Raw genomic sequence first — 13618 nt, forward strand, 5'->3', positions numbered from 1 at the left:
CAGTTGCATTTTGGTAAAATCTGTCTCATTCTACTAATGAACAGAGATTTCTTTCTGGAATACAATTATCAAGAATTTCCAAGTACTCTGCACACCAAGTATCCTGCACAGAGTACCATGTTAGGGGGTTTTGAGGAAACATGTTAACTCACATTTGCAAATAACAAGACTGGCATTCCAGATCAAACGCAAGCTGACTAGATTACCCCTTCTTTTAGGACCAACAACAGCTCTAGATTTCTGCTATTACCTAATACATAGGGTTTACATGAATTTGTTCAAATTTTCATATAAAATAAAGAAAACAATAACATATGATCATTTAATGAGATACCTTAGTAGGTGTAGCAGCTTCTATTTGAGAGACCCAACGTTCTCCAATAAACTAAGTCATCCCCAAAGAGGCTCTCTTCAACTGTTCTATAGACACAAAACTAGAGCAGACTCACTGTGCGAGTTGGTTCCTGAACCTACAGTCGAGCCCTTGGGAATGACGGGCATGAGGGCATGCTGAATTGCCATCTCCCACATCCGGGCCACATCTGCACCAACACCACTGGTGAGGACACTGCTATTGGGTGGTGGGCTGGAAGGATTGACCACGTTTTCTCCCACGTAATACACTACATTGGCTGTAGTGATCTCAAAACAATGAGGATTGGCTCCATTAGGAATTAAAGCTGAAGGTTTTGCTGGTCCCAGAGATAAAATTTCTGATAAAGGAATTTCCTGTGGAAGAAAGAGTGTACTAACTGCAGTTTATCACAAGTCTATAAACTTTCAAATAAAATTCATGCTAGGCACATGTGACAAATGACATTACAAATAGCCATCGTTCATGTAAAATAGTTTTATTAAACACAGAATACTGTTAAGCAAAATTCAAAAATACCTTTACTGGGGGAAACTTTATCATCTCCTCTTGCCAGAAAAATTCAAGTGACTTTTTTACTATGTTCATGTGGCAAGAAAAAGTACAAATAGGTATAATGATTTTGAACCTGCATCGAGATCTAAGAATATAAATGATTAATTTTTATAATGGTGAGATAGAATCACAACACTTTTGAAATGCACTTGGGTATGCCTGGCTGTTGCTAAGTTTTAACTATCCTTTTAGGCACTGAAAATGAATCATATAATTTGATTCAACAGATGTTAATATAATAGTATAGCCAAATGAACAGTTTTAGTGAGGTAGACCACAGAGATTGATTTTAAAAGCAGTTGCTTTTAAGACAATTTTGACAGCAAAAAATAATTAATCACCACATTGTCTATGCAGGGGTATGGCGTGACTAAGAAATAATAACTTCTAAAATAAATTTTTCATTTAAAACTTAATGAGGTTTCCTTTTTCTGTTAGAGCTGTGTAAAGTAGACGCTGTGAGTCATGTCAACTATGGCTGAGGCTGCATTAATTTTGAAGGAGCAAGAATATACTGTTTTCACTATGAACTTCTTCTGGAACCATGTTTTACTGGGTGATACATTATGTGACATCTGTACTATTTCATGTAGAGAGACAAAGTAGAAACTGCTGCCAAATTTTTCTCTAGAGGAAAGTGCTCCTTATGCATATTGGCAATGCATGGAGACATCATACAATGTTTCTTAACCCCCTGGGGAATGTGTTGTAAGACTATAGATGAACAAAAAACCTGGATGTAGTGGATTTCAAGAATTTTCTTGTAGCTAATCTGCTGGACTTTGAATTTTCTAGTTAAAATGCACATATCTGATATACTCAATTAAACTTTCTCTTCCCCACCACCATTCCATGGGGCCAGAAGCACTCCTCAGGGAAATCTGAAATTCACAGATGACTAACTTGCGGTCACAACCTGATTCCCCCCAGATCTGTAAACTACAGAAAAATAATAAATATCTCCTGGAACAAGCACAAAACAGTCATGTCTGTTAGACGTATTTTGTATTCTTAACACCCTACATTCCCAAGAAGATAAGAGGGAGCAGGAGACTCCAATTAAGGCAAGAGCCATCCTTACCTTGTAGTACCTGCTTCCGGTGTCATTTTGAAAGAGGGTAATGCATTTGCTATCCAATCTCCAATAGTGCCGTTTCCGCTGAAACAGAAATTAGATTTAGGATATTTTAAAAATTTTAAAAATACCAAAGATGAAAAAAAAATACCTAAGAATGATAAAACCAAAACATTTTCCCAATGGAGACATAAGATCTGATGGGCTTTGGACCAGTAAGACTCACACTGAATTTTAGACTCTAGAAAAAGATGACTATTTAGCAATTGTGTGATAAGTTTCTGCATCTCCATCAGAGAGTTAGGAGTAATAAAGGAGATAATATATTTGCACCCAGTGTAGCGCCTGGCACTTAGTGCATGCATAGTAAATATTTCTATTTTTTAAAAGATGTATTTATTTATTTTAGAGAGAGAGAGAGTGAGCACACAGGGGGTAGGGGCAGAGAGAAAACTGAAGCAGACTCCCTGCTGAGTGCGGAGCCCAAGGAGCTTGATCTCATGACCCTGAGATCACCACCTGAGCCGAAACCCACACTTAACCTACTGCACCACTCAGGTACATTTCCATTTTAAAAATTTATTGGACTGCTTGCAGAACTAGAGGTGGATTTGTAGTTTGTAATAAAATAAAAAGGGTTAGATATAAGAGATATAATAAGAGATAATAAGAGATGTAGAATTTATGTATACTCGTTATTTCAGAACATAAGGAATACCATGCTTATCCAGTCAACTATTCTGGCCTCCATTAGAGATGGAAGAATTCTGAATATTACAGAAGAAATAAAGAATATTTTGTTGGATGTCAAGTCTGACTCCATGACATCAACGTAACAAAGTCAGGGGAATGCACCAAACTCTATGTTCTCTTAAGTTCACTACAGATCTAAACTTCCATGATTTGGTGATAAGGTCCTTGTTCAGTCTAGGTATATGTTCCACAATTTTAGGGTGTGTGTGGGGGGGGGTGTGGGGGGGGTGGGGGGGGGGGTGTATTCATCCTTTTAGACCAAAAAGCCCTAGCAGTATTCTTGATCTCAACCACAACTTATCTTAGACCAGTCAAATATATTAGATATGCTTTAAATACTGTATGTCTGCCATGTCTAGGAAGAACTAGAGGATGATATTCAATTGGATCCTATAGTAAGTCATGTAAATCTCTCTTCAGCAGAGAAGACTGATATTATAAATAGAGTAATTAGGTTATGGGTGTCTATTTTTCTAAAGAAATGTTGGGGATCCTATAGATAGGAGGTGAGTGGAAAACACTACCAGTAACTAAGAAAGATGCTTATCAGCAAATGCCAATTAGTTCAACAAAAACGAAGATTTTTCTTTTCTCTCTCTTTCACACATGCACAAATCTCATTCATCACCTATTAGAAAAATCTGGAGTAGTGAACACCTCAGACTACATTTAAAACATTAAAATATGTTGTCTTTTATCTAACAAAATACAGGATCACTGTATTCCCGAATAGGTCAGTTGTTAAGTGATCACTTAATTAAGGATTTAAAAAGTATGTAATAGTTATCATTGTTTTTTTCTCTCCCTAAAATGCAGTGTTTTGTTTTTTTTCTTAAATTCTGAATCACAAAGGAGCATTCTGAAAATACATGCTGTCATTTTCATGACTGCTATAAAATGACAGGCAGACATTCAAGTTGTTTGGAGATCATCTCAAGTAACAGAGGTAAATGACTTTGTTTCCCTGAGATTGCTGTCTACACTTTTTTCTAACTCAGTTGCTTGCTCAACTACATCTGACACCCAGAGACTGTTAATGTGTTCCACCGGATCCTACGCCATGCCCAAGCAGAGGTTTGCTCCTGGTAACTCACACATCCCGCGGTCTTGACAAGGCACTAGCAACTCTTCTAATGAAAGCTAGTGAGCCAAGAGTAAACGGCTGGCTGTGAATCTTACCAGGGTGTCCTTGCTGGTGTAGTGGACCATCCATCCTTCTTTCAACACTGTGCTGCTTTTCCTCTTCGTGTGTTTGACAGACTGCACGACTCTCATGAGCGGGATATTGTTGCTTGTTGATGGACTTGAAAAGTCAAAATATTTTGGGAGAGAAATGTTTTTAGATACAGATCTTTTCCTGCATAAAACCTTATTTCAGCTATTTCAGAGGGAAAGTCAAAAAACATTCACATCCCATTTTTGGTGAAATGTATTGTCAGAGTACCATGGTTCAGAGTCTGGATTACTCTGAGTGATAGGCACTTCACAGGTACACTTTAAAAATCCTGAAGCAGGATAATAATCACCTTAGTTTTTAGGTTGAACCGCATGGTGTTCAGTTTTCGGGAAACACCAGCTAGATTACCGTCTTAGTGTACTGAGGCCACAGTATTCAGAATCACACATAAAAGCTTATTTGCTTACTTATCATAGACTACAGGCAAAATATTAATCATGTGCATAATATCATAGAACAAGAATTTGAGTCTGGATAATTTCATAAAAAGTAGAATCTGCTATTTAAACTCTCTTAAATAGCTATTGTTCACAGGATCCTTCATCTCTTTGCCTTTCCTGTCTCTGTCTCTTCTTGTCTTCTTCCCTACCCACTATGCATATATGCAAGCACCTCCCCCCAAATTCCCCCCACTTTGATACTACAGAAATGTACACCTTCAAAAGATAGTTCCGTCACAAGACTAATATTTTCCAGTATATTTCTTATGCCATTAAATGGAAAAAATCCAATTATTTTATCGCTCTACTCATGAACAATTTGTTTGCCAATAAATATGGCATTTGTAAAACGGACACAAAAGTGTGAATACATTTTATAATGTAAATCAGAGGCTGGGAAACTTTTTCTGCAAAGGACCAGGTGTAAACATTTTTAAGCTCTGTAGAATACTTAACTCTGCCATTGTGATGCAAAAGTAGCCACAGACAATATGAATGGGTCACGCCTATGTTTCAATAAAACTTTATTAGAAAACAGGCAGCAGCCTCAATGGCCATAGTGTGCTGATCCCTGATATCAAAAATGGGGATCATCTAGTAATCAAGAAGTACAGATGATCAAATCCCAATATAAAATTTCACATACTTCTGAAATAAAATACAGAACAGTAAGATGTAGACATATGTGATATTTGTATAAGGGGCCAGCTATAAGATAGATGGTGTCCACTGAGGTTGGGCCCTGATCTTTGCAAGTCCAAACAATGAACTCTGAATAAACACTAATTTAGCAGTAAACCTGTGGCTGGCAAATATGAGTAACTTTCACATGCAAAAGAAAAGGGATCACAGAAAGAGGCAATGCTAGAAAGGATTCAAAACTACACCTCTCTAAGGCTATCCAGACCTCCTAACTCCACTGGCTCTCCCCTAGTTCACAGCGCATTCATAAACAAATCAAGCACACACTTTAAATTTCTTCTCCAATAGATAAAAATAGCAAAGAATCTTAAAAAGGAAATTCCCCTGCTGGAGTGAGACTGGGAGTGCAGCCCTCACCTGATGGTTCTGTTGGAGTCTTCGGGGTCGGGGTCTGGGTCCTGCATTTCCCCACTGTCATTCTGGCACTCTGCCATCACCACCTCAGCATCTTGAACCATTGCCTCTTCCATGTCATCCATGAGCCCACTGTTCCTTTCACTGTCATTGTCATCACTCCCTTCTTCCATGACCACATCAGACTCTGCCCCAGGGCTAAGCAAATCTAAAAAATTGTTTTGCATCCATGAAGATAAGCCTGGAATCCTAGAGTCAGGGCTTACGAGAGTTAGGCAATTCTTCAACATTATCAATTGGAAGCCCTAAAAAAATACTTATTTCAAGAATTTATCGTCTCTTTCCTTTTCTTTATTTTTTTTAAATTTTAGTTCATAAGTATCTGAAATTATCAGAGGATGAATAGATAATTTTATAAGCAGATGTTTCTTTTTCATGCCCCTAAGCCTAAAAACATGAAAAGACATGGAGAGCCATGGAAGGAAGCCAAGGGTGGGATAGAAGCAAAGTTCTAGGAACCAAAGTGATACCAGGAAGGACTGAGGAGAAAACTGGTCTATTTCAGCAGCCCAGCCCCAGTGGGAAAAAAGGGATACATGGGAGGATGAGGGAAACTTTCACATGCAAGAAGACCCGGGGTCACTGATTCTTGCTATTCCAGTAACTTTTTAAGTCATGGATTCCAATATATCAAATTGGTCACATAAGCAGCAGTTTTTAAATACTTAAGATATTTGATATTTGAAGTAATACTGAATCCTGTCATCATGCATTTGATGGTAATGCAATAAATTATAATTACAGTTGGCCCTTGAACAACATGGATTTGAACTGTGTGAGTCTACTTATACACAGATTTTTTTCGATCAATACAGTACTGTAAATGTGTATTTTCTTCCTTATGATTTTCTTAATAACACTTTCTTTTCTCTAGCTTACTTTATTGTAAAAATATAGTATATAATACATATAAATACAAAATATGTGTTAATCAACTATGTTATTAATAGGCTTCTGGTCAACAGTCGGCTATTAGCAGTCAAGTTTTGGGGGAGCCAAAAGTTATAGTCAGATTTTCAACTGTATGGGGGGGTTGGTCCCCCGCCAATCCCCAAGTTGTTCAAGTCTCGACTGTACTTACGAATGCAGAGTACTTATTTTAAACTGAAAAAGAGATCCCGGACCTCAGCCTGCCAAGCTTGGGAAATTCACGTTTTTACCAGATTCTTCTGACTGTATGGGAAAATGCAATTTCAAAGTAATCAACAATATCAAAAACTGCACTGTTTCCCCTTAGTTCCAGTTATCAAGAACATACTGACATTTCCTGGGCCTGAAAAAGTCAATTCCACATGCCACAGAAAGTGGGAAGACTGCCAAGATTTCCATTTTGGCAGTTAATCCATGAATCTCCAAGGCAGGAACTAGTATAGGAATGCTTTCCTTGAGAGATTTCCCCTCCTCTTCTACTAGGTACATATTTCTTCTAGAGAAGAAAGTTCTGGAGAAAAGATAACCCTTTATTCTTCAGCGTTTTAGCATTAAAAATACTCAATTTTTTTCTCTGGTGTTCTGTCCACCATTTTTTTTTCCCAGAGGAATCACAAAACTGATATTAGACTCAAGGTATAAAGCAGTCCACTGTCTACAGAAAAAGTTAGCCTGGGGGACTAAGTCAAATATTTTACTAAGACTCCATTAGGAATACTACTCAGGAAGAAAATGTCAGCTGTTCCTTTAGGACATGATATTTTACTTAGGAATCTTTCAAAGTTAATTTTTACAGCTAGAGTTTTCCCAAAAGAATATTCCCAAGTATAAAAAACAATATATATTTTTAATTGGCTGAATTAAAGTTCTTTTTATTATTATTAAAGATTCAAGTTAATAAACACACATAAAACCGAATTAACTGGGTGGAGGAAAGAAGTGGGTGATTATTTCTTGATGGGTCAGTCTCTGATTCTTCCCTCCCTTTCCTCCCAAAGAAAAATTAATCTTTGTCCCAATGCTTGGAAGGAGAAGGATGGAGAAAAAGAGACTGAGAGCTAGAACTTGCAGGCATTCCAACATTTTCTACATTTCTGAACAAACTAGGAAAGAAGTATTAAGAAGAAAGCTGAGAAAGAAATTCTGGACATCCAAGTTTTTAGTACTAGCTGTGCACTGCATAAAAGTCAAGATTTTGGTTTTCTTTTTTTTTTTTTTTAAGATTTTATTTATTTATTTGACAGAGAGAGACACAGCGAGAGAGGGAACACAAGCAGGGGGAGTGGGAGAGGGAGAAGGAGGTTTCCCGCCAAGCAGGGAGCCCGATGCGGGGCTCGATCCCAGAACCCTGGGATCATGACCTGAGCTGAAGGCAGATGCTTAATGACTGAGCCACCCAGGCACCCCAAGCTCTTTGGTTTTCATCAAAACTCAATGACGAGCGTTTTTCTAAAGTCAAATAGAACAAGCTGAGCCCATAATTTACTTTGGGCTGGGTCACAAGTAACAGAAAAAAAAATCCTGTGAAGTCATTATGGACACACTCTTGAACAGGGAAGAAGCACAGATGTGACGGCTGATCTTTCACTTACCTCCATTAATGGTCACTTCACCAAGGCAGTTGTTGGGTACTTTGGATGCACAACGTTTGTGACAGTTGAATCTGCAATCTGATCACAACGATTGTAAAAGGAAACAAAAACCAAGCACTCATCAGAAAGAGGAGTTGTGAACTAAGAAAAAGAACAGTAATTTCAAATGGATGAGGACTACTTTCCAGATCAAAGTGCGGCTGGCGACAAATGTCCGATGGCAAGATCCTCCTTACCTTTGCACTGGAGGCCCTGCCGAAAGAGCCCCTTGAGCAGCTTCTTGCAGTACTGGCACACGGTGGGCCGGGTGTATGAGTGGATGACGAACGTGTGCGGCACTTTCACCTTAGACATCAAAATCTTGTCAAGCTGAATCGGTCGTCCAATGTATGACTGAGAATTCGACCTCTTCTCTCGACCAATAAAGGACTCTGATGGTGACTTTTGCTATGTTTGAAATACAGTAAAGGATAATAAGATGTAAGAGATGACTTGATTTATATATACATATAAACACACACATATATATCTATATATATAAATTGTTTTGTTTTACTGTTTAGTGGTTGGGTCCATAAGGAAATGAGAGGAGTAAACTAAAATTGTGTTTCTGTTATTTAACGTAATTTATACCCCCTTTATTTCTAATCTGACTTACCTTATTTTTACAGTCTGAAAAGAAGAGAATTAGAGATCAGAATATTTGAACCTGATTTCTAGAACTTTCAAATTTGGGGCTTTTAAAAAGTAACATAATTAGTTGTAATGCAGAAGTATAAAGCTGAAGGCAAACACACAATGGTCCTTCACCCCACTGCACATGTTATTTCATTGACATTTTCTGAAGTATGACATGCATGTGGTTAAAAAAAAGGCAAGCAGGTCTGCATAGTGCATCATCTGAAAAGTGCTCACGGTTCCTCTGAAGTTCCTCAAAGAAAAAATAAATATGGTTTGATATTATTCCTCAATAGAAAAGTGAAGGGTTAAAATTATATTGTCATTTTTATAATTAAAAAACAAAGCAACTAGTGGACTATACAAGACACACAAATATGGGTGTTTGGTTATAATTACATCTCTGTGACTCTTGTCTCTCATTTTAAAATTATTTAATCAGCCCAGTACATAGATTTTTTAATTAAATGAATTAAAATTAAATGAATTAAATAATTCATTTAAATTTATTACATTTATATATATATATTCATTATTATACATGTTATTTATATATAAATTTATAACATAATTATTACATTATTACATTCAAATAAATTTAATTAAATGAGTTAATTTAAAATAAAATGAATTAAAATTGTTTCTATGTTTTTGGGCAATTTCATGTAGCTCTTTTTTTTTTTTTTTTAAAGGTTCTATTTATTTGACAGAGAAAGACAGCCAGAGAGGGAACACAGGCAGGGGGAGTGGGAGAGGGAGAAGCAGGCTTCCCGCGGAGCAGGGAGCCCGATGCGGGGCTCGATCCCAGGACTCTGGGATCATGACCTGAGCCGAAGGCAGATGTTTAATGACTGAGCCACCCAGGCGCTCCTCATGTAACTCTTGATATCAAGGAAATGTATTTAGGAATGATCAGAATAAATGTATTTTGGAATTACCAGAATAAAAGAAGAATTGAGTTACTTTTTAATAGTTACTACACTTATAGATCTCATTTATTAAGCTCCTACCCTCAGTAATCATTGTATGAGGCACCTCACAAGATAAGCTTTATTATCTAAAGTCAAGGTATCTAAGCCCACAAAATTTAAATATATTCTTTTGAGTCAAATGCTACAAGAGCCAAAACCTGAACCCACGTTTGTTTGCCTCCAGAGCCCTTACAGTATTACCTTACTCAGTTAGTTTCTGATTTGGAATGGTTACTGACAAGATGAGAAAAAAAAAATCATATTTATGTACCATTTCCACCCATTTCAATGCCTATCAGCACCAAAAGGTAGCACCATGTGTTACCAAATGGGGATATTTTGATTTGCAGATTTACTAGCTGCAATAAAAAGAAATCTGAGATGAAGTTCTACACAGGGATATTATGTCTACAGTTAAATTTGTAATTACAATCCTATAAAAGAAAACTACAAAGGATAATTACTCTGGAACGGTTCAACTCTTGCAGAGAAGTTGAGGGAGCTTCTAATGATAGGCCAAAGGTTTGCCAGACCAGAATCATGACTACGAATATACTGAATAAATATCTTCAATGGAATTGAAAAATAATTAAATCCACAGGGTTAGGTCTCAGTTTTACGTGTCCTTCTTGAGTAACTGTAGCTAACGGGACAGTTTTAAGCATAGACTAAAATGCAAATTGGTACTTTTCCATAGTTGGAAAGTTTCAACACTCAGAATAAAAGCTGACCTGGTGTCACATTTTAAAATGGTCTCAGATTTGGAAAATCCTATGAAAAGTTGACCAAATCACTCTTCAACTATTTTCCTTAATTTAAGACACCTAATTCTAGGCTATGTTAACAGAACCAGTTTCACAAAGGGCTCTTTACTATACCGTGGAGTGAAGTCACTCAGAAGAGCAAGAGGCAATCTGATAAATTGAATGTTTTCTTCTTAGCCAACACGGTAACATTCACATAAACACTGCCTTAAACTACAAGTCATTTCCTTTATTACCTTCAAGGCAGGATTGCATATGGAATTTTAAAATGTTATATGAGTTTAAAGAAGAGAAGTTAGCTGTCACTGTGGCCTAGAGACTGTATTATACACACATTCAGGCAATGGTGAGATTCACACAGCCACATGTGTGCTTGGCACGGAATAACAACTCAAATTCTGTAATTTATAGTGTCAGAAATTAAGACTTTAATAGCACTTAAGATTTAATAGCAATTTAAGTTTTTAGTAGCATTAATAAAGAGTGCCCTCCTGGCATTCATGACATTTTAAAATTAAAATCAGCTAGCATCATGACCAGAAATACATATCATCACCTTTTCTTATAGTTCCAAATACATTACTTAATTTCAATGTGGCCTATGTTTCTAAATTAAAAAGTAAGGCTTTAAAATCTTGAGATGCGTTGCATGCATAGTGACTTATGTGGGAACTGATTTACTGCTAGAAGGAGCTTGTGTCTAATTTTACTAGATAACACACACTCTGGGAAAGGGAGAATGGGAAAGGCTTTGGAAGTTTTGTTTGCAGAATTATATTCTATTTTTCTGGAGTATACACACACACATGCATGTGCTTTTTCCTACGAGGATGCAAATCTCAGAAGCTAAGACAAAAAAGGAAGAGTGGGTCACTATTTGATAACTCTGTAAGTGCTTATATTTATCCATTCTTCAATCAAAATGCAAAACAAGGCCTTCACTGATATACAACAGATTGTAAAACAAACAAAAGCCTATGAAATTAGGCTATTGCCCTGTAATACACATTTATCATTGTTTATGTAAATGTTAAAGAACCAACTTTTCAGTAATCCTGCCAATCATCCCTTCGAAACTAATTCTAATGATGTGAACACAAACCAAACATTCCTAAGGATTTTCAGAATCAGTAATACATTTTTCCTTAATAATTAATATTCAGTTACCATTTTAAGCCAAAAAATGTAATTTCAACTATGTGAAGTTTTATTTGAAGGTATGTGGACAAGAAAGCCATAATTATAGTATTTCGTTTGTTGTATCAAAGTAGGCAAAATTTAGAAATTGGTAATGTTAAAAAAACAAAAAACAAAAAAAAACAGATCCTTAATAAAATCTCCCCGATCCAAATCCAACTAGCTTGGTCTTTAAAATAACTTCAACATGAAATTAGACGTAGTGGTGAGTCAAAGTCAAGGAGTAATGTTGACTTAAACAACCGGGCTTTTGTTCATGTTGATACATTATCATACAACATAAAGAGAAATAGTATTATCTTATTTCTTCCTTAACTTACTTCATTTTATTTTTTTACTTATTTGTATAATTATAATGTGCACAGTCCTTTAAGATCTTCCCCTTTTTTTCTTTTTTTAAGTAGGCTCCATGCCCAGATGGAGCCCAACGTGGGGCTTGAACTCATGACCCTGAGATCAAGAGTCAGATGCTTAACTGACTGAGCCACCCAGGTGCCCCGTAAGATCTTTCTTTAAAGTCAACTCTGGTAAAGAGAAAACTCTTTACTCATCAACACCAGTGAAGGTTTTACTAGGTTAACTAAGTGGTGTTTAAATTATTTCCCACTGCTACTTGCTGTTCCAGTTTGGCACCATGTATTTGGTGAACCTGAGCAACCTGTAGAATGATTGTTTTTTATGGGAATAGGGGAGGAAAGTTGAAATGCTCTGGAAAGGGAACAGCTACATTTTGTTTCATTCTGCTTCATTATTATGTTCAGAGCAAAAACTGGCTCAAAACTCACAGGACAGATCTCAAATTCCCTTCTCTACAACTATGGTAAGTGCATGCAGGAGGATGTACTTCTAAAAATTTACATTTCTACATTAGCCAGTGGTATTATGAATTGTTCTTTTCCTGAGTGGAGGAGTTTAGACCAAGTTACAGGTGTGCAAATTTTGGGAGAACTGACATAACTGAGAAGTATGGTACTCGGACGCCTGTGTACAAATGATTTGATTTGGCAAATTATAGCTGATGCAAAGCGTCAAGATTTCTTCTCTGTTCTCAGTGTAAGATGTATCCACATCACAGACAGGGGAGAATATGAGAACAGAAAAATTATGAAAGCTGATTTTTAAAGCCCGCCTTAGAGATAAAATAAAGATTGTAGAAATGAATTTTTAAGTCTGTAGTGTTGTAAAGTGTCTGTAGTCTTCTTATGCTAACAGTATTCATTTGAAATTACAGCCAAAGTTAAAATGATATGCACTGAACACTTACTTACACAGATAATATACCCTGCTTCTCTAGAGGCTGAATTTGCTTTTTAACCTGGTATGCTAAATTAATGACTCAGCAAGGTTGGAACCTTCCCAGGAAATGATGGCTTAGATTACATTATGGAAACTCCAACTGCCAGCACTTCTTTAACATTTAACAGGACTCTGAAACCACTTCCCAACAAGGTATATTCCACTTCGTGGTTCAAAATGAATTCTCTGCATCAGTAAAGCTAGAAAACAGAGGGGGAGGAGTTGCCTTTCCTTGTCGTTTGCTGATTACCATTGATGTAAAAATCAAACACAAGATTTTGGAAGATAAAAGTCACTTTACATAATGCCTGGTTCAAATGAAAACTGCGGTATTAATATATTTATATTCATTAACTAGAATTCATTTCACAGCCTCATATTGGGAATGGATTTGGGGTGACATAAACTCCCCTTGAGTGAAAGAGAAACAGAAAAGTAGAGAACGCTTTAGCATACATGTTGACATCCTTTTTGGACTTGTCTCAATCATAAGGCAATAAGCTCCTAAGAGAAAAACACTGTCTTAATCACATTTGTCCTCTGTGAATGGAAACAAGTGCCTGGTACATGATAAACAATAAACATTGCTTGAACTGAACAGAATTAATGTTTTCAAGAGCTAACTGCATGGAAATAATGGA

The 13618-nt window shown here is 36.6% G+C and overlaps 1 protein-coding gene across 5 annotated transcripts in view; it reads right to left on the reverse strand.

Moving 5' to 3' along the window:
* The window catches only part of PRKD1 (protein kinase D1), a 317005-nt gene that overhangs the window by 46235 nt on the left and 257152 nt on the right, over positions 1-13618 (reverse strand). For all 5 annotated transcript variants that reach the window (XM_032404867.1, XM_032404869.1, XM_032404865.1 and 2 more), the window contains 6 exons: positions 8308-8518; positions 8072-8149; positions 5493-5697; positions 3936-4059; positions 2010-2087; positions 450-729 (listed from right to left, as the gene is read on the reverse strand). In XM_032404867.1, coding sequence (XP_032260758.1) covers positions 450-729; positions 2010-2087; positions 3936-4059; positions 5493-5697; positions 8072-8149; positions 8308-8518 — 976 coding nt within the window. The remainder of the gene's footprint in view (positions 1-449; positions 730-2009; positions 2088-3935; positions 4060-5492; positions 5698-8071; positions 8150-8307; positions 8519-13618) is intronic.

Source organism: Phoca vitulina, unplaced genomic scaffold, assembly GCF_004348235.1.
Source record: "Phoca vitulina isolate PV1807 unplaced genomic scaffold, GSC_HSeal_1.0 scaffold7, whole genome shotgun sequence".
NCBI classification, from domain to species: domain Eukaryota; kingdom Metazoa; phylum Chordata; class Mammalia; order Carnivora; family Phocidae; genus Phoca; species Phoca vitulina.